The sequence below is a fragment of the Physeter macrocephalus genome, chromosome 10 (genome assembly GCF_002837175.3).
Source record: "Physeter macrocephalus isolate SW-GA chromosome 10, ASM283717v5, whole genome shotgun sequence".
In the NCBI taxonomy this organism is placed as follows: domain Eukaryota; kingdom Metazoa; phylum Chordata; class Mammalia; order Artiodactyla; family Physeteridae; genus Physeter; species Physeter macrocephalus.
The window spans coordinates 18284394-18306883 of record NC_041223.1 but is presented as its reverse complement, the minus strand read 5'-3'; the positions used below and the strand labels follow the sequence as shown (position 1 = coordinate 18306883).

The 22490-nt window shown below is 32.9% G+C and overlaps 1 protein-coding gene across 7 annotated transcripts in view; it reads left to right on the top strand.

The window, feature by feature from the left end:
- Positions 1 to 14905, top strand: part of STXBP5 (syntaxin binding protein 5) — a 166140-nt gene extending 151235 nt beyond the window's left edge. For all 7 annotated transcript variants that reach the window (XM_007112878.4, XM_007112877.4, XM_055087449.1 and 4 more), the window contains 3 exons: positions 3883 to 3994; positions 11971 to 12191; positions 13957 to 14905. In XM_007112878.4, coding sequence (XP_007112940.1) covers positions 3883 to 3994; positions 11971 to 12191; positions 13957 to 13998 — 375 coding nt within the window. In that variant the 3' untranslated portion in view covers positions 13999 to 14905. The remainder of the gene's footprint in view (positions 1 to 3882; positions 3995 to 11970; positions 12192 to 13956) is intronic.
- The last annotated feature ends 7585 nt before the right edge of the window (positions 14906 to 22490 follow it).

The following is a 22490-nucleotide window of genomic DNA, read 5'->3' as shown; positions in this document are numbered from 1 at the left end:
GAGCCTGTGCCCCGCAACGGGAGAGGCCACAACAGAGGAAGGCCCGCATACCACAAAAAAAAAAAAAACTAACGGATTTCAGGACTTTTTATTAGCATTAAAGTGCAGTTAGTCAAAAGTATATGTTTATGGATCGAAATACTTAAATTTCTTTCTACAGAATTTTTCTAACCATATCTTGAGTGAAAACAATTTACAAGTTGCCTTTCAAATTGATGACTTGATTTATCTGTGAAACTTAAATAAAACTTACCATAATCATAAAGAGGTGGAACATACCGATTAATTCAGTTTAAACAATTAAGTTAATAACTGTTCTAAGCACCTCAAGATTGTAACTTATAAACAAAACTCCAGGTATTCACTGTAAAAAATTGTTGACAGTTGAACTGTTTAGGTTCTCTTGAATATATTATGCAGCAATACTGAAATTTATTACTGTGCTTATCTTGGAAGATATTTATGTAGTCTCAATATTCTTATAACAGAGTTTTCTTAATCAAAGTTATTAAAATCAGTGATTATTTGATGTAATTAAAAAGAGTTTAGTTATTATAAATAATACTGCTGTGAATATTGGTGTTTTCATTTTCTTCAGATATATACTGAAGAAAGTGGAATTTTGGATCATAAGGTAGTTCTATTTTTAGTTTTTTGAAGAACTTCCATACTGTTTTCCATAGTGGCTGCACCAATTCACATTCCCACTAAGAGTGTACTATGGTTTCCTCTCCTCCACATCCTTACCATCATTCGTTATTTGTAAGCTTTTTGATGATAGCCATTCTGAAAGCAACCACGATATGGAAGCAACCTAAGTGTCCCATCAGCAGGTGAACGGATAAAGAAGATGTGATAGATAGGTAGATACATACATACGTACATACATACATACACACACACACATACCATGGACTACTACTTAACCATAAAAAAGAATGAAATTTTGCCAGTTGCAACAACACACATGGACCTGGAGGGTATTGTGCTTAGTGAAATAAGTCAGACAGAGAAAAACATACTGTACATTATCACTTATGTGTGGAATCTAAAAAATAAAACAAATGAATGAATATAACAAAACAGAAACAGACTCACAGATAGAGAAAACAAACTAGTGGTTACCTTTGGGGAGAGGGAAGAAGGGAGGGACAATATAAGGATAAGGGAGTAAGAGGTACAAACAACTATGTATAAAATAAATAAGCTCTAAGGATATATTGTACAGTACAGAGAATATAGCCAATATTTTGTAATAACTTTAAATGGAGTATAATCTATATAAATATTTAATCACTCTGTTGTACATCTGAAACTAATATAATATTATAAATCAACTATACTTCAATTTAAGAAAAAATAGTGACAAAGCACTTCATTGACTCATTCATGAAATTAGTCCTATATTTTACCACTTAAGCTTATAAACACAAATGACAAATGAAATCCAGTTGTCTAACATCAAACAAGTATATTTGTTTCTATATATACATATTTTAGAGTAGTTTAAAAGTTCCAGACACTGTTTCAGACTACAGTTTCCTATTACTAGATGTAGAGAAATATCACAGATAGTACAAATCTATTTCGATTTCACCAACATTTATTAGTCGTTAAGTGTTCTAAAGAGTAAATTTATCATAATTAAAATCCTTATTTAGATACAAGTGAAGAAATACCTATAGATACTATTTTATATTGTTGAAATATATACGTTTTTAACATCAATACTTCTCCCCAAATCCTAATACTAACTGCAGACAGTGCAGACTCTTTAAGAAATACCTAATTTTAAACTTCCTTCAAAGATATCTATTCACAATGTTAATCTAATGATAAATGACTTGCGTATTTTCTAATTTGTTTCATCTCTATGTGAAAGGAGATTTTTCTATTTAGTATATACATCATTGAGTGTCTGATCTTGGAATTGTATGTTATCAGTTTATTAAAGATAATCTTCATTATCTTTAATTCTGGTAACATTCCCGAGAGGTAAGTATTTTTATTACTTCTTTATAAAGTTGAAACCAGTTCCCTGTGAGACTGATTTGCCTAAGATTCCTCTGCAAGTAAAAGTCAGAGGTGAGAATCAAACCCAGGTCCACGTGGTTCCACAGTTTATACTCATTCCAGTACACTGTAGTGATTCTTGATTTATAACTGTAATCTTTGGATTTTTAAATTTCTTAACTTTACATTTGTAAGATTGCAAGCTCATTAAACACCAAATAAATTAAGAGCTGTAAACCATAATTCTAAAGTGAGGTAAATTTCAAAAAACATTTTTATGCTGTGACTCTCTGTATGTGTGTATATATATATATATATATATGTCATATTAATGTCATATTACTCTTGATTTAGCATAAAAGACACTCAAGTGGTAGCTATTTGCCATTTGTTTTATCAATTTAATAGATACAGTTTAAATTAGAATCTGTGAAGTACAGTATAAAAAAGATTGGAAATATGTCTAAAATCACCTTCTTTATATAGGCTAATATAAATTTGAATTAAATAATAGGTATTAGTATATTCTATGGTGGGTTTTAGCAAGTTTGATTTATTGACTTCAGGAAGTTTTTCGTTCTAGTTTTACTCCACTTTATAGAAATCCAGAGGAAGAGAATGAAAATGTAAAGCCTTCAATCCACTTCAACATTATAAATGAAACTCTGTGTTGTATAGTGTTAATATTATCTCCTTTCATTTATAATCTGGTTGGAGAGAAAACATTAATATGGATATATCTGGGAATTCCCTGGTGGTTCAATGGTTAAGACTCTGCGCTCTCACTGCCGTGGGCCCGGGTTCAATCCCTGGTCGGGGAACTAAGATCCCACAAGCTGCGCAGTGCAGCCAAAAATATATATATGTGCACAGATATATCTAAATGTAAAATCTTTGGACATCCTTTATTAACTTTCTTAGCCCAGCCCTAAGGAAGAAACTCTAAAAAATACATACTTTAGCTCCAACTGTAATAATGTAATATCAGAATACAGCAGAACTACCTGCAACCAGTGGTGTTCTTGTCCTTTGTATCATAGCTACTTCTCTTTAATGGGCAGAAATGCAATCCCAAAGCCTCACTATACTTTTATTTTGCTTCTAAAGCTTCCCAAAACTGCCTTGCAAATAATATTGCTACCATCCTTTTTTTTAATAGAAACTCCTCTTCCCTCTTTATGTCTCATCTACAAGGTCAGGAAGATGTCAGCAATTTTTCTTGTCTCCTGACTTACTTTTACCATTTCTGTGCTCTGAGGAATATTCACAAAAATTTCAGAAAAATCTGACAATGTAAAAAGAATCCTTTCCATCTCCCTGCTAGATTTCTGAAATCCCAGGTTTATGTTGGCATAATTCTCTTCCCAGCATTTGTTTATGAAAAAAGAAGTATGTATGTCTTTCTAAAGTACTTATTTTCTGACTCAGCTATTTTGGATAATTCCAAGACTGTGTATCATCATTACGCTGGACTTTTCAACTTGCTAATAGATTTTCTTCTTTCTAATGTAAGAATACCTAGTTTTTAATCCAGTTACCAATTCCTGATAAGAGTCATATGAGCACTTTGTCATTAAGATTGGAATCTCCTTACAATTTAAGCAGGAATATTCATCTTTGCTTAAAATGTGAAAAAAGTATTCTAGCCAAAGTAGCAAGCAGCAAGTTATTCTTAGTCAAGTTAGTCTTAACTTACTGTTTGACCAAGTCAAAATGTTCTAGATCTGATCATTTGAAGTGTACTCTTGTTTGTGAACCTCAACAGGTAATATTATAAGTTTGATTTAAAGAGTTTACAGTGATGGTTTTGTGAATTATAGTTTAGTGTCCCTGAAACTTTAACAATTACAATTTGTTTTGATTTTACAGGAAATGTTGGGTGAACTCTTCACTCCTGTAGAAACACCTGAAGCACCAAACAGGGGATTCTTTAAAGGCTTGTTTGGAGGTGGTGCACAATCTCTTGATAGAGAAGAACTATGTAAGTTGATTTATTTAATTTGGATAATATCTATAAAACAGAAACATTCAAGCCATATACACTTTTCTTACATGTATAATTTATGTTCACCTTTTTCCTCTCTGTCACAACAATTGATAGACCCATGTTTTAGCAAATACATAAAATTATATTCTGCCATATTGTAACTCAAGTCAGGGGAATAGTTTACTCTGGAAACCAAAATCGGAATGGCTTCAGGTGGCTAAAAAGGAATATTCACAGCTTTAAATGAATAATTTAAAAAATATTTTTAACTTTCATTAAATATGATCTTCATTATTTTAATTCTGTAATTGACTTTAGTTGATGACCTTAACTTTGAAAAAGTTTTTACTTAAACATTTATTTTATCTTACAGAACTTCCAGAACTAGTCTCATTGAACTTAGAAGTTTATTTAAAATATAAAATCTGGTTCATCTACTACCTTCCATAGAATTGGCACAAATCAGAAATTGGTCCTTGAATGAACTAATGAATCAATGAATGTCTGACCTTTCTTTCAAATAGGAGCTCTTAGCTATCCTTGAATTTTTATTTTCTTTTATTCTTTCTTTCTTGCTAGAATATTTTAGAATTTTCCTTTTCTGTTTGGTTGACTAGAAAGACTGTAAGATTAAATACCAGCAAATAAGTGTGTAGTGCAAGTTCATTTTAAAAACTTACCCAAATGATTGTTCAGTCATCTGGGTAATGAGGATTGGTCAGTTTTAATTCATTTAAAAAATGAAGACTGTTCTTCAAGTCACAGGGGATGGATATTTTAGAATAACATTCTTACTGAGGTTAATTGACAAAGTTATACAAAATTCAAACATATATACATTTTTTACTTCTCAAAAACATCGAAGAGCTAACAGTATAGTGAAGACAGTATCCGTGCAGAAAGGTGGTGAGCATGGCAACCTGAGGCCACTTTTACCCTGGAGTACTTTGCTAATCTAAAGCAGCAAGCTGAGATTGTAAACTGTGTTAGGACTAGCAAGGTAGGCTCCCAGAATTGGCTAAGATGGGAACCCTGATAAATAACTCTTTGTCTTTGCAAGGACCCCAAAGGGCCACAGCTTAAGAGTAAAGGTGAACTGGAAGTAAATCAGCACATACACACACACAGACACACAGACTTTCAGCTCAGCTTGAGATGATCTGAGTGGCCCAGAAAACTTTCAACTTTAATTAAGATTTTTGAAAACTGCTGAAGTCCCCAGCAACTAGCAGATTCAAATGAAAATGTTCTCTAAAGAAAGATAACATATTCAGAGTCCTCAAATCATTTTTAGAAATAATTTTTCAAATAGGTAGTCAGGTAATCAGGAATACTGGGAATCAACACCATGATCAATAAAACAGAAAAAGCCAAAGCAGAATCACAGGTACTTCAAATATTGGAATCATCAGACACAGACTATAAAATAATTATTCATATTATGTTCAAGAGGATAAGTATCAATACCATGCCTGAACATTTTATCAGGTAACTGAAAACTATGAAATCAATACAACAAATGTGTAAAAGACTAAAATGAAATTCTAGAAATGAAAGATTCAAAAACCAAGATTAAAAGCTTAGTGGATTAATTTAACCACAAATTAGACACAACTGAAGAAAGAATTACATAACTTAAACATAGGTCAAAATAAAACATCCAGAATGTAGCACAGAGAAACAAAAAGATGTAAGATACATAGGAGAAAATAAAGGAAATAGAAGTTGCAGTGAGAGAGGCTAACATATGTTAGACCTTCTCAAGAAGGAGATGGGAAAGAATGTGAAGAAGAATCAATATGTAAAGAGATATGGCTGGGAATTTTTCAGAATTGATAGGAGATACCAATTCACACATTTAAGAAGCCAATTAATTCCAAGAAAGATATTTTTTTAAAATCTACAACTAGATAGGTCACATGAAAATAAAGTGTATCAAAAACAAAGAGAAAAACTTTCAAGTGGCTAGAGAAAAATGATACGTACCTTTTAACAAGTTATGGACTGAGTTCTCAACAGCCAAGGTAATAGGATGATCTTCTATCGTCCTGTTATCAGAAGATAGTACTTACTCTAGACCTCTGTACTGAAAAGAAAAGAAGAGAGTTATGTAATTATCCTTCAAGAAGGAGAGAGTTTTAGACAAGTGAACAAATAAACCTCACTATCACACTGAAGGGAATGCTAAAGGATGTACTTCAAATAGAGGGAAAATAATCTTGATGGAATGTCAGAAATATAGGAAACAATGCTTTGGAAAGAAAGTAATAAATACATGCATAATTATAATTACTGAAATCTTTATAAACTGTAAAACGAAGTCTTGTGGTATGTGTATATACACATAAATAAACAATGTGATCCAAAATATTGCATAAAATCAAGGGAATTAGAAAGGATAAATGGATTTGAGGTGATCTGAGATCCCTTCATTTTTTGAGAGACTTGTAAAAAGTATCTATTAGCATTAATAAGTTAAGGATTCTTGTTGTCATTTCTAGGGTGACCTCTGTAACCTAGAAAAGTAGTACAGAATTTGATGAATAGCAGGAAAATCACAGTCCTTCCAAAAGGAGGGAAGAAAGAACACAAAACAGGTGAGATAACTAGAAAGCACATGAAGGATGGTAGATTTACTTAAATATAAATAACCGTAGTAAATGTAGGTAGAATAAATATTCTAGTTAAAAGATAAAGACTATCAGACTAAATTTTAAAAGAAGGAAAAGTATATTGCTTACAGAAGACACATTTAAAATATAAGAGATAAATACTACCAAATGTAAAATAGATAGCTAGTGGGAAGCAGCCGCATAGCACAGGGAGATCAGCTCGGTGCTTTGTGACCACCTAGAGGGGTGGGATAGGGAGGTGGGGAGGGAGACGCAAGAGGGAGGAGATATGAGGATATACATATATGTATATGTATAGCTGATTCACTTTGTCATAAAGCAGAAACTAACACACCATTGTAAAGCAATTATACTCCAATAAACATGTTAAAAAAATTTTTTTAATAAAAAATAAAATATAAGAGCACAGAAAGATTGAAATTTTAAAAGGTAGAAAAGCACAAACGCAAATGAATCATCTGCCTGGTACGACTATGTTAATATCAGAAAGAGTAAACATTAAGGCATTATTAAGTATACCTAATATTTTGACTTCAGTATATATAAAAAACAAACATGGACATAACTGCTAGAAGAGACAATTTCTCAATCATAGTGGGGACTTCTAAAATATATCCATTGATTGAGATATAACAGACAAAAAATAGGTTGCAAGGGTACAAAAGATATTAACAACACAATGAAGGAACTTAAACCTAAAAAACCTAAAGAACATTGCAGAATATACCTTTTCAAACACATACAGAATGTTCATAAAATGTATTCTATTGATATTTGTAGGGAAATTATAGATGAATACTGAAGTATTTTGGAGTAAAATACCAATTTCTATAATAAATTTTTAAGTATTCCATTCAAAAATTATATATATACAGACACAGTCAAATGGCAAAAAAAAAAAAATGTTACCAAAATTAGATCATGGATATATGGATGTTTATTATACAATTCTTTTTGCTTTCCTATATGTTTGAAACTTACATCATAAAAAGTTAGGGTTTTTTTTTTTTTAAGTTTACGTTATGTTAGATGATTTTTTTTAAAAATCAACAGATTTCAGTGGATTAGAATTAAGAGTGTGTGATCTAATCACAATGCAGATGATATGTCAAGACCAAGTTTTGCATTGTTCCAGGAATTCAAAGCTGATTTATTATTTTTTAAAAAGTTAATTGGTAGTTCACCACATTAACAGATTAAAGAGAAAAATCATACCACCACCACAATAAATGCAAAAAAGATGTGTTAAAATTCAGTATCCATTCATGATAAAAATTCCTAGAAAGTAATTTGATAAATTATAGCTACAAATGATACAACATTTAACTACCAAAACTCTATAGCAAATATCACACTTAGTACAGGAACATTAAAAAGTATTTTAAATTTTTCCTTTGAGATAAGGTATGAGATATAATTCTGTTACCACATATATTCAACAATGTATTAAAGTCCCTAGAGAGTGTGGAAAGGGAACTAAAAAGAAATAAAAGGTACAATAATAGTATAGGGAGAACAAAATAATCACTTGTGAATGTTTGATATGATGACATATTTAGAAAGCCTAAAAAATCTGTAGCTAAATCATTAGAAATAATGGTTTAGTAAACTGACTAGATATAATCAGCATATAAAAATAAAATTTATTCATATCAACAGTAAAAAATGAAATTTTAAAAATTGCTCTTTGTACTAGTTTTCCATTGCTGCTATAACAAATTACCACAAACTTAGTGACTTGAAACAACAGAAATTCTATTATCTTACAGTTTTATAGGTTAGAAATCAACATGGGTCTCACTGATGTGTTACCAGGACTGTGTTCCTTGTTGGAGGTTTTAGGAGAGAATGGTTTCCTTGCCTTTTTCAGCTTCTAGAGGCCATCCACATTCCATAGCTGGTGATCCCTTCCTTAATCTTCAAAGCTAGCAACTTTTTTGCATCTCTCTGTTTTTCTGAAGCCACATTTCTCTGCCCACAGCTGGGGAAAGCTCTTTGCTTTTAAGAACACATGTGATTACATTGCGTTTACCTGTATAATTAGTCTACCTTTAGGTCTTTAACTTAATCACATCTGCAGAGTCCCTTTTCCCACGAAGGTAACATATTCACAGGTTCCAGGAATTAGAGTGTCGTCATCTTTGGAGGTTTGGGGGGGCCATTATTCTACCTACCACAAGAGTATCAAAAAAAATCAAATACCTAGAAGTAAATCTTAACAGAAGATGTTCAGGGACCTCCATGGGGAAGGTAGAAAATTATCGAACTTCGTTGAGAGAAGTTAATGACCCAAATAAATGAAGAGATATACCATGTTCGTGCGGTAGAAGATGCAATAAGAACATCCCTTCTCCCAAAACTGATATATGCGTGTACACAAATAAACATTTAATGAAGTCCTTATCAACACCCCCCCAAATTTTGTAACTGATTCTAAATTTTATATAGGAATTCAAAGGGTCTCACTACTTCTATTAACATTATACTAGAGGCTTTAACCAGGACAATTAGGCAAGAAAAGGAAATACAGGCATGCAGGTTTGGAATGGAAGAAGTAAAATTACCTCTCTTCACAGATGACGTAACCCTGCATATAGCAGATCTTAAGGAAACCACACACACACATAAAAAACATTCTAGGGAGTTCCCTGGCAGTCCAGTGGTTAGGGCTTGGCCCTTTCTCTGCCGTAGCCCCAGATTCAATCCCTCGTCAGGGAACTAAGATCCCACAAACTGCACTGCATGGCCAAAAAATTTTTTTAATTAAAAAAATTTTTAAAACACATTCTAGCCAATAAACAAGTTCAGCAAGATTTTAGGATACAAGATCCATATAAAGAATCAATTGCATTTCTGTACACTAGCAATGAACAAACCAAAAATTAAATTAAGCAAACAATTTCATTTATAATAGCATCAAAAAGAAAAAATACTAAAACATATACTAAACATATGGAAAACATATACTAAAACATATACTAAAAACTTCGAACATCATTTAAAGAAATTAAGACATAAATAAATGGATTAATATCTTACATTCATGGATTGGAATATTTAATATTGCTAAGATGGCAGTAGTCCCCAGGTGGATCTATACATTCAACACAGTCCCTGTCAAAGTCCAAGCTAGTTTTTTGAAGAAAGAAACAAGCTGTTCCTAAGATTCATATGGAAATGGAAAGGATCCAAAATAGCCACACACACAATTTTTTCTGAAAAGAAGATACAGGACTCACACATTTTGATTTCCAAAGCTGCTACAAAGCTGTAATCATCAAGAGAATGTGGTACTGGCATTAGGGTAGATACATAGACTAATGGAATAGAATTGAGAGTCCAGAAGTAAGCCCATACATGTATGGTCAATTGATTTTCTACAAGGATACCAAGAAACTTCAATGGTGAAAGAGTGGTCTTTTTGACAGATGGTGTTGGGACAATGGATATCCACACGCAAAAGAATGGATTGGACCCCGACCTCACACCATACACAAAAATTAACTCAGAGTGGATCAAAGACCTCCATGTAAGAGCTAAAACTATAAAACTCTTAGAAGAAAACCTAAGTATAAATCTTTGTGACTTTAGATTAGGCAATGGTTTCTCAGATATGACACCTAAATCATAAGCAACCAAAGAAAAAAATAGATAAATTGGATTTCATCAGAATTAAAAGTCAAAAAAGATAGTCTGATAATCTGATAAGAGTCTAATATCAAGTATTAAAAAATTCTTACAACTCAACAATTAAAAACCGAATAGCCCAATTTTTAAATGGGCAAAGGGTTTGAATAGACTTTTCTCCAAAAAAAATATACAAATGGCCAATAAACACACGAAAAGATGCTCAATATCATTTGTCATTAGAGAAATGCAAATCAAAACCACGATGAAATACCACTTCACATTTACTAGGATGGTTGTAATCAAAAAGATGTACAGTAATAAATCTTCTCAAGGATATGGAGAAATCGAGACCCTCACAAGTTGCTGGTGGAAATATAAAATAATGTAACCTCTTTGGAAAACTCTGGCAGTTCCTCAAGAAGTTAAACATAAAGTTATATGACCCAACAATTCCACTACTAAGTATATACCCAAGAGAATTGAAAACACATGTTCACACAAAAACTTGTACAAGTGTTCATAGCAGCATTATTCATAGTAGCCAAAAAGTGAAAACAACTCAAATGTCCATCAACTGATGAACAGATAAACAAAATGTCATATATCCATATCCATACAATGGAATATTATTCAGTTATTAAAAAGGATGAAGTACTGATACATGCTACAATATGGTTGAATCTTGCCAGTAAGTGAAAGAAGCCAGACACAAATCCACACAGTGTGTGAATCATTTGTATGAAATGTTCAGAACAGGAAAATTTATGGAGACAGAGAGTGGATTATTGATTGCCAAGGACTGAGAAGTGGAGGAAATGGAAAGTGACAGCTAATAATCATGGGTTTGTTTGGGTGTTTTGTTTTGTGTTTGAGTAATGCAAATGCTCGAGAATTAGTGATGGTAGTTGTACAACCTTCTGAATAAACTAAAATTTACTGAATTGTTCAGGGCCAAATTTTATGGTATGAGTTACATTTCTAAAGAAAGAAATGTATGCTGAAGAAAGAGGGAATCTGACATCAGTCTTTAACGTATTTTAAGACTTTTGCAGTTATCTAGATGTTAGGTGATAAGGGTGTAGGTTATAAAGGGAAAGGAAGCAATGAATTCCTGAGATCTTTTTAAAGAAGTTGATCTATTTGGTAAGTGACAAGATAAATGGATAGAAAGAAAGGGATGTGGTTATCTACAGCTTTTGGAGACTGAAAAGAAATACTGAATAAATTCTACATTTTCCTTCTAAGCCTAAGCATAGTATTTCAAGTAAGAGGAAGTGTGGTGTAAATAAACTAAAAGAAATATGTATATTTAAATCTATGTCTTTGAATTTAAATATTTTTAAGTTAATTTATCTTTAATTTTTTGGACACTTAAGAGTGATTTTTTTACTGTTATTAAAGTGGTATCAGTATACCCATTATTCATTTCAACAAATAATTACCAGTCACTTTTTTGCTCAAGTTCTATTATATGAACTAGTATAGAATAGAATATTTATTAATGTACGTTGTGTTTTTGTATGTTTGAAAAGTATCTACAAATTATTAAAACAATCATAATAAAAAAGTAATAATTATATAGTAAAATAAATAAATACTTCAATTATATTGTCAATCAAGTGTGTTTTAATGCTATCAGGTAGTAGGATTTTATTAGTAAAAAATTTTCATTTTCTGGGTTACTCTTTCATTTATCAAATCGTTCAGTTGGAGAATCATCCTCGGGAAAGGCTTCAAGAAGTCTTGCTCAGCATATCCCTGGCCCTGGTGGCATCGAAGGCGTGAAAGGAGCAGCATCTGGAGTTGTTGGTGAATTAGCACGAGCCAGGTTGGCACTAGATGAAAGAGGGCAGAAACTTAGTGACCTGGAAGAAAGAACTGCAGCTATGTTATCCAGTGCAGATTCATTTTCTAAACATGCTCACGAGGTATGTCTGTCAAATATTTAAGCCAAAAAGCCTAGGTAAAGCAAGAATGAAAATTACTGTATTTTTATAGCTGTTGTATTTCTACACATGAATTTTCATGTATCCTCAGTATGGTTGCAAATTCCTAATTTTTGCCGCCAGCGGGAACCATTACAAGAATATGTCTCAGTAGCCTTTGGTCTCTTACTGAAGTTTATAAATTTTGAAGGTACCTGCTCACCTTCAGGCTTTTTGTAAACAAAGCCAGTGGCTTTGCAAACAGTTTCTTAGGGGATACAATAACAGCAACAAAGCTAATTTTCCTAAATGCCTCAGATTCTACTACTCACTTCTCCTAGAGAAGGAAATCATTTCCCTCTTGATCTTTAGGTAGAGCTAAATAAGTGAAATTGGCCAATGTTTTTATTCAGTGAAACAATACTAAATCTGTCTGTAGACCAGTTCACACAGAGGAGTAATGGGCACTTTTGCAATGAATTCATCTTGATGAACTAGGAAGTTGTGGTGGAGCTTAAAAACAGATGCTGTAAAGTAGGGGATCCCTAACTGGCCTTCTTACAAATACACTTTGTTAGCCAGAATAGTACCCTTGAAAAACTGAATTTAAAAGTCGTCAGGTGGAATACACGTTCTTCATTTCGACACAGAGTTCTGCCACTCCTTGATGCTTTATATGGGCAACTTCACACATTTAGTTCCTAGCCTAGCCCTCAAAGGCATTTTGAGTGTATTATCTGGAGAAGCCATATTAAGGTTATTTTTATATTTGAGTACCCACTCTGTCAGTAATAGCTCTTCTTTAAACTTTTCAGTCAAAAGTCATCTCCTCCTTGCTCAATAATGTTGACACCTAGAATGTATGAGAGGTGACTTGACTTGGGAGAGATTCGTCCAGGCTTTCAGAAAGATTCAGAGATCTTTTGTGAGTCCTTGTACTAGGTCAGCACACCTCAATACAGGCTAGTGCCTTCAATCTAGGTCAGGCCTTTGGTTGGCATAACCCTGCCCCTGACTGTGATCTCTAAGGCATATAACAGTTCAGTTAACATCAGATACATCTACGGTCACAATATTTAGCAAAGAGCTCAATCCCTAGCTGTTCGCTCTTCCCTTCTACCAAAGGTTCCTGAGCCATATTTGAGTCTAAGGAAGACAGTATGTTGAGGTGGTTAAGATCATGGGTTTTTGAATTAGACTCCATGGGTTCAAATCCCAGTTTCACCATTGTGTTACCGCGGTTAACCCCTATAAGCCTCAGTTTCTTCATTTGTAAAATAGGGAGAGTAATAATGCCTAACAGATAGAGTTGTTGTGAGGACCAAGTGAAATCATGTAGAGAAAGTATGTTATACAGTGCCTGGCCCAGAGTTAAGTGCTCAGTAAACTGTAGATGGCAGCAGTAGTAATTTCAGCCTTTCATTCTCCAGGTTCTTTAAGCATTATTTTTAATTCACTTTAGAGAACTGAACGTTACCTTATTTTTTAAGTTATTAGCTTAGGTTACCAAAGAATGCACTGAGCCAAAATTTACTTATGTCATGTCTTTAGGAAATGTGAGGACCTTCTAGGCTAGTTCTTCATAGTTACATTCCTTTTTCCCTGAAACGGAACAGTTCCTGCTTCCTGCTTTCCATATAAATACTAAATATAAAAATGAGAGAATGTTTCAGAATGATATCATGTTTTGGAAAAGTATAGCAACCAGTTCTAAGTGTTGTTATTCTGGCATTTTTAAAACGTGTTTTTCGTGTTTTCTCCCCTTTAGATGATGTTGAAATACAAAGATAAGAAGTGGTACCAGTTCTGACAACCAGAAATCCAACTAAGTCCAACTTTAGCCAGAAGGAAAAAGAATTTTCCTATTTTATTTTATTGATTTCACTTTAGGAAAGTTAACATTAAAGAGATGTTCATCACTGGATACTGCTCTTTCCTAGCACAATCATGCACTGTTTGACCTCAGTCCGGCGGCTTTAACTGAGGAGTGTTCACGCACACACTCAACGTGGAGTATATGCTGTGGGCCAGCTACGAGTTGACGGTTTGGGAACTAGGATGGTCACATGTTACAAATGAAGAAACAGAGGGATGTTGAGGAGACATGGCAGGGACTTTTCCTGGGTCAGTCCTGTATTAAACTTTCACATGCCAAAAGATTCTGTCATTATCTGCCATCGTTGTTTGACCTCTTTGAGGGAGAGGCAATAAGTCAGAAGTCCTGAAGCTGAAACAGTTATATTTGTGTCACTGACTGAATTATAAACGGCTGTCTTGAACTTTCCCTCCCTTCAACTGACTGGTCATCAGTATCATTAGTGAAAAAGAAACAAACTGTTTATTACCATATCTTTAGACAGATAAGCTGAATGGTGGGCTTTAAATAATAAAAACATACACATAGTTGACTTGTGTATGGGCTACTCTTGGATTCTTGTTATTGTATACTTGTGTTTAGTCCATATTTTGTCAAAAGCAAAACAAGGCGATATATCACTTTTCATTGAAAAGAAAAGTGTAGAGCATGACTGAACTGCTTATCATTCTGGGAGTTTCCATGTAATGGCTATGCAGTGTGGAAAGTGAGAAAAACCTCCATTGTGGTGAGGAGAATACTTCAGTGTCCCTTGTCCTAGTTCTCATTAATTCAGCTAAACGTGGATTTGACCAAAATAGTTACTGGTTAAATTTGTAGAAATGTTGAAATTGGCTAAGTTTTTAATTTTGCTTGAATTTTTTAAAAATGTTTAACCCAATGTACCTTTGCATTATTAATTAAAATTGCTTAAAAAAATGTTTCATTATTTCAGTAAAATGTTCAGCTCCCTTTTTAATATGCCCTTTACTTGCTAACAGTTCCAGTACACTCAGGTGATGAGCCAATTAAATCTTAGTGCACATGCTGTCGCATGGAAAAAATCACAAGCATCCTTTGTCAATAATTATCTATGTAAGAGTCTAGTCTGATGACGTACAAAGTATTTTCTGTAGAAATATACTGTAAAACTGTTCATGTCCTTTCAAGGTTTTAAAAAGCCAAAAGGAAAGGAAAATACGTGCATTTTGGTAACTAAATTATTCCTGTATTGGAGTATAAAGCAGATGAGACCATCATTGGACAATAGCACACAGACAGAAAAGAGATGATGGGGTAGATCTGAAGTAGGTAAGCTCATTCTGCAGGCTCATCTGAGATTATTACTGATGGTTCTTAAAGCAACAAAGGACAAATAATATAGAAGCATTATACTTAGTATTAATGAAATTTAAATATTTTCTTCTATAAAAAATAGTTTAAAAGTTTTCTTTTGTCATTAAGAGATAATCAGAGCACAAATTGATAGCAAACATGATGGTTGTTTTTCTATTCCATATGATCATTAAAGGTATATTGTAGAACACCTTAATTTCACACAGTCTGTTATGCATTTTTCCTCTTTACTCTTTTCATTAATAAAGCTCTTATGTTTACATTTTATAACGTGCACTATGGGATATGAAAGTTTACATTAAAATTTACTTTAAATATCATTAGGGAGGGATTAAATATATGTGGTAGAGATAACTGATCAAGCCAAAAGAAATATTTTAAAAATAGTCATTCTCAAAAGTTTTTGACTTTGTAGAAAGTACCGATGAGTAACATTTCTGTTAGTTAATGTCAGCTATATGATGAACATGTAGCAGTTTACAAATTGTTTAATTTGTATCATATATTATCTAATAAACCCACTGTTCCATGATATGTCACAGGAAGTATTAAGCCGTTTTTTAAAGGTACAGTTTTGTGAATGTCATCAATAAAATCAGTAGTTAACGGATTTGAAGTTGAGAAGCACTAAGTAAAGTAATATACTGGTTGATTCCCCATTCCTGTGTAAGGGCATATTAGCTCCAATTATTTAATTTGCTGTGTTATTTCATGTTAATTGTATATCAACTTAATTTTTATATCAACTGTCATTTTTCCTGTTGTATATAAAATGAACCAACCTTGTAATTATTTTCAAATAGAGAAGTTAGATACATTTACCTGAGATGGATTTTATAAGAAAATCTTAAATCAATATTTCAAGTTATTTTATTTCATTTTTAAATTAATCTACAAATTATGCACAGCAAACTAGAAACTCACTTAGGATTAGAAAGCTTGAAGTATTTTTGAAAATAGGAAATAAGCTTCTCAGAGTTATACTTGATTCAGTCTGTAGATAAGAGACAGTCTGCAGTAATAAACTAACCCAGGGAATTTATTGTAATTTGAGAGGTAACATCTCTATTTTTTTTCTAACGCAAAAAGTTACAGTCACCAGCAAGCCAAGATTTCAGGAAAACAAACCAAAAATTTAAAAACATAGTCAAAATAGAAAATATTAGAAAAATGAAAGATTTTTGTGTGCTTCCTTCATATCTTCAAACATTATTCTTTGTTGCCTGTGTCCTTGACTCACAAATCATTGAAGTATTCACTGATTAGCAGTTTGTCAGTAGAAAGTGGTTTCCCTATATGTACCACATATCTGGTTCATTTCACTCTTCAAACCAAAATCCATATGTATTTGCTTAAAACGTTATTTGAAACCTTATATTCTGACAACTTCTGTATATTACATCATTTGAAGTTTTCAATTATCTTAATTCCCTTGGTTTGCATTTCAATTGTACAAAGTGTTTCCAAAAATGGTTATAGATATAACTGAGCTATTACTTCTTAATTTGATTTTTTTATGGATGGGAAAAAGTGCTGCTAATTGTCTATGTTATTATTTGTACTGTATTACAATTTAAGTACAGTACTTTAAAGAAGCATTTTCTTTTGCTTAGAACTTTTTAATTGTAGGTTTCTCTGAAGTTATTTCATGTAGATATGTGTTTTAAACAAGTCTGAAAGTGTTACATACTTTTAGGTAACAGGGGCAGGTGAGAAAACTGCTGAGGAAAGGAAAATATGTGAAAGATACCATGGACTTCAAAGTTTTACCCTGAGTTCTGTATTCCATATATGTTTTGCTTAAGGCATTTTCACATGTGACATTAGAAAAGCTATATCCAAAGGTAAATTTTTTGTGGCAAAGATTTATTTTACATTTTAACTTTAGGGATTTTGTTCATTTGTTTTTGCAAAATAAAAAGCACTGAACTTTAAACTTGAATTTTTTCTGCACTTTTTTAGGTAATGAAAACTTTTTATTATCGTTTAATTCACATTTCTCCGTTCAAATCAAGTGATACATATGTATAAAACATACCAAAATTGTGAATATGCTGCTAGCTGCACCTTAAACAATTAAATGATCATAGTTTTAAAACCTTCAATAAGGTTTTATGTAGTTTTCAAGGATAAAAAAATAGTAAAATCATTTGCTGTTTGTTTTAGCGTTCTAGGTCTTAAATTACTGCAACACTTTCAGATTTGTTTTAAGATCATACAGTAACGTTATATTTATACATACTGCTAGAGAATATACTTTTAGTTTTAAAATGGAATTTTTATAAATGTACTCTTTAATTTTAAAAATGGTGAACTTGTTAAGTTTAAGTCAAAGTACTTAAAAAGTATGTATATTATCCATACAAAAAGTTATGTTTTACGCTTATAATAAGAAATATTGGTATCTCATATCGAGATACAATTAATTTTAAAGAATCATACATCATTCAAAAGTCTTCACACATGACAGGAAAGATATCATTACTATGGTTTAAAAGAAACCCTCTATTGAGCATTTTCAAATATTAATTTTATTTTGGGGAAAATGCCCACAACAGTAATTACAAGATCTTTCTCAATAGCTGCAGCTTGCTGTTGGATGCCTACCTTAATTATTGTTTTAAAAAATATATATATTTAAAATAGTTTTCCAGATATTTTCTTCTACCTTTTTTAAAAATAAATTTCCAAAAATGAAAACAGATTTTATGTATTTTTGTCAATGACGGTTTTTATTTTGTAGTTTATAGAATTTGTTCCTTATCAGTTTGATACTTGATCAAATATTCCTAGACTTTTTAATCTGTATTTACTTTGAAAAAGAGCACTTCTCTATCTTGTGTCCTCCTTTTTTTCTTTTCCCTTTTAGGGTGTTTGTTCTCTTGAATTGAAATTTATGCCCCCCAATTTTTTTTTTCATTTGAAAATGAAGATACTGTTTACAGCTTTTGTTAACTATACTTTTCATCACTCTTCAATTTCTTGTAAAGTGCTATGGGGATGATTTTCCTGTGACTCTTAATGTTACTGTTACCACAGAAGTTTTAAAGCTTCTGTGGACAGAAAATAGTTGTAACAATCCCAACAAAAATCAAAGGGGAAACTTTCGCTTACCTTTCTCAGCTGAATTAAATGGTTTTAATAACTTCCCAATTATCAGGTTTATAACATTTCTTTCTCCAGTTCCTAACACAGTCTTAAATTATTAGGCACAATTCCTTTATAAATTGAGTACAGTAGTCCAGGGCTACGTGTAATTAAATTGCTCTTTTCATTGCACTCTTTGCATCAGAAAAATCGTGACTGTGTTCTGCCAATATTTCGCAACGAGGCTTATAGTTTAGAATTTTATACTGTATGAGTTGTAAATAAATCAGTATTAATTTATTGTAGGTTGTTTGGCTCAGGCATTTAAAATGGATATAGGCTAATGACAATGGAATCCTATTTATTTGGGAGTTTGGGGGTTTTTTTATACTTTTGCAATGTGTTTTGTGTTGTTTAAATTTTCTTCAACTGAGGACAATGTAAGGAGGTGGAAACATTTAACATATCAATAGAGAGCAATGCAAAGAGGGTAAATCATGTTTTAAATTTAAAAAAATTTTGTTTGTAAATAAATGGTACTGTGATACTTTAGGTGTGACATCTGCTTAATGTGGTAGTTAGAACCAGAAGAACATTTTTTTCCAGTTACACTATTGGTTCATTGTAAATGCAACACCAAAAACAATATTAAAAAAAGAGCAAGATTAAGTTTTTCTAACATTGTCCACTTCAGGGGCAAACATGGTTGGTATAGAGCTCAAGCTTGTGTACACCTTAAACTGTACATGCAGGTAGTTTTCAGTTGCTGCACTTTTTTTTTTTTTAATCTTGCTCAGTCCAGTAACTATCTCAAAGGTGATTGCTGGAATATGCATTTTAAATATGATTTTAAAACCCATCTCTGTGTACTGTTTCATTTCAAACAAAAAAGCACTATTGCAAACACTAAAAACATGTTAAACTTTGTAGTTATTTTGCATTCCTGTACTTTACAACTGTCATCACAGCAAAAGGTTTAAATTAGGTAATGAAATATTTTTGTAAATAAATACCATTAAGCTGGTATTTTAAAATAATGTATTATAAATTAATGTTTCTGGAAAATGTTCATATATATGTATATGAATGTCTCTTTATGCTGAAGGGCTCTGATTGGGCAAAATAAAATATTCTAATCTCTCCTGAAACTAAATAAGCCCTTTTTTCTGGAAATTTTGTTTTAATTTTTTTCTCTGAATTGTGGTATTAATCCAGTAGTTTAACCTCAGCAAATAATAGATAAAATAGATTTCTATATCTGCAAAGGGAAAGTCAAGTTAATCAGGTAATTCAAGTAAAACAAACTATACTTTTCTTAACGATCTGGACTTTTTGGTAAAAGTTACCTGCCGCTACATTGAGTGGGAAGTACAGTGAAGGGTGAGGGTCCAGACAGAGGCACCAGCTGTAGATGAAGACATCTTGGCCTTGAGTGTGTACAGAAATCCACAGCATCTTTTTAAAATGCTGATTTGGATCCCAGGTGTCTCAGGTGGGGCCTGATTTTGCGTCTCCGATAGGCTCCCAAGTAATTACAGATACCACTAGCCTATGGAACATACTTGGAGTAGCAAGGTTGTAGATAATTTCCATAAACGGCCTTTTGCTAGTTGATATTATCAGTATCAGTGTCCAACTACTTGTACCAAAAATTAACATCACATTAATGGATATAGAATAATGTAGCTCAAAGAGGACCGAACGTCCTTATTTATCATTGTTTCCATTGCATTTCAGAATAAAGAATATGGTAATTCTCAATGAAGGTTTATTTGATTTTGAAATCTGTATCATCTTACTGCCCACATGGTGGCAGTCGTGTCACTTTATTGTCAGCCTTTAACAAGAGGCGTTTACAGTATGGTGTAACAAGGGAAAACTGCAGACTTTGCAAAGGTTAATTTTTATGACTGATACTTTTCATCCAGAAAATTATTAAAGTCTTAGATACGGAACAGACAAAATAAGTTATTTGTTGTAAAGTGATGTAGATCTTTTGGTAGTGATCTGCTATAGTATCAAAAGAAATAGTATTTTTCTAGAAAATATAGGCATAAAGTGATAAAGTTTTAAAAAGTAGAGAGACTGTCTTCATGTATCTCTGTTCATGGCTTTTTAAAGAACCTTAATTTAGGGTGTGTCCTGTTTAAATGGTACAGTGCTGTCCACTGTTTTAGATAGAAATATATTTGTCATTGTAACTCTTCATAGGTGTTTATAAGACGATTCTGATTTTCTTCCATTACTTTAAAAGATAATGTGATTGCTCTGTCATAAAACTTTTTTTAGTTTTTTTACAAATGTGATCTTTTAAAGAAGAAAAGATTTCTCAAAGTCATTTTACTTTTTCAAATTTTAATTTACATCAGTACTCTAGTATGTATTCACTCAAAACTTATGGAAATATTCTGACCTTTAGTTTTGGTCACATTATCCAATTGTACACTATTTTAAAAAACAAAACCCCATAGTTTTTCATAACTGCTTCTAAAAACAACATAACATTAAGCTACACATTTAATTAATAAAAACAGTTTCAGGTGATACAGAATATGTTGTTACTAGCAAAGTCTAGAAGTCTGAGAGCTTCATTTAAATACCAAACTCAAGTCCTTAATTTACTTATCTGTTGCAAATTTCTGTCATCCATGGAAGACCTAAGGTACAGCTCTCAACAGGTACCCTGACGCAAGGTTAACCAACAGTGTTACTATTTCACAGTGAGTGTGTGTGTGTGTGTGTGTGTGTGTGTGTGTGTATCTGCTCCCAAACAGAAGACCCCTTTGTGCACCTCTCCCTAATTGAGTTTATCTCTGAATGTTTCTCTCACCCTCCCTCCCTCCCTCCCTTTTTCTCTTTCTGTCTCTCTTCCCTGTCCCTATCCCCAATGCCTCTCACTCCAAATCTCTTTACTCTTTAATAATGTTTATTTTAATCCAGCACAGGTCTTTGCCAATTTTGGACAGAAATATTATAATTTCTTAATGTTTCTCAGGGTCCCCCCCTAAATATTGGGTGAATTTGTAGATAATTTTTATAAGCAATAATGCCATCCCGACTCCTTGTGACCTCCAGACCTGCAAAATCTCAGCAGATAAAGTAAAAACATTTTAGCGCACAGAAGACCTGTGCTAGGGCAGAGATTTTTAAAACGTAAACCAGATGATGACTTTGCTTTCGAGATCAGATTCCAAGAAACCATTAGCATCACATGGGTGTAAAAGCCAGAAAACTACATTTCCGAAAACGTAACCTCCATGTCCCTTTAACAATAATGTGACTACAGGTACCATTAGTCTAAGCAGTGGTTCTCAAACTTGAGAATCAGAATCTCCTGGAAACCTTGGTAAAACACAGATTGCTGGGCCACACCCCCAGAGTTTCATATTCAGTAAGTCTGGAGTAATAAGCATTTGTATTTTCAACAAGTTTCCGGGTGCTGCTGCTACTACTGATCTACAGACCACACTTTGAGAACCCTGATCTACAGCAGTGCCCTAGAGCCAGTTTCCCATTTATATCACAGATACTTTGGATGTTTCCTTTACTACCCTTTAATGAAATTCATAGATAATATATTTTCCTATATATGTAATTTTTAAAAATTGACCTAATAACCTAACACACCAGACATATGAAATGTGATTTATAATTTAAAAATTGTTTTTAATATGTAAATCTTAAGGTTATGCACTAGAAGAACTACAAAAAAAAAAAAAAGGCCCCACAAATTTCCAAAACACTCCCCAGTAGGGTGGTCCCTTTTCCTGGCTTCCCTCCCCTCTAGAACTCACTCCCACCCTCTACCATGGGAACCACTGGCCCAGAGAATTCCTGAGGGGCTGTCAAAAATATGTTCATGGGCTTCCCTGGTGGCGCAGTGGTTGAGGGTCCGCCTGCCGATGCAGGGGACACGGGTTCGTGCCTCGGTCCGGGAGGATCCCACGTGCCGCGGAGCGGCTGGGCCCGTGAGCCGTGGCCGCTGAGCCTGCGCGTCCGGAGCC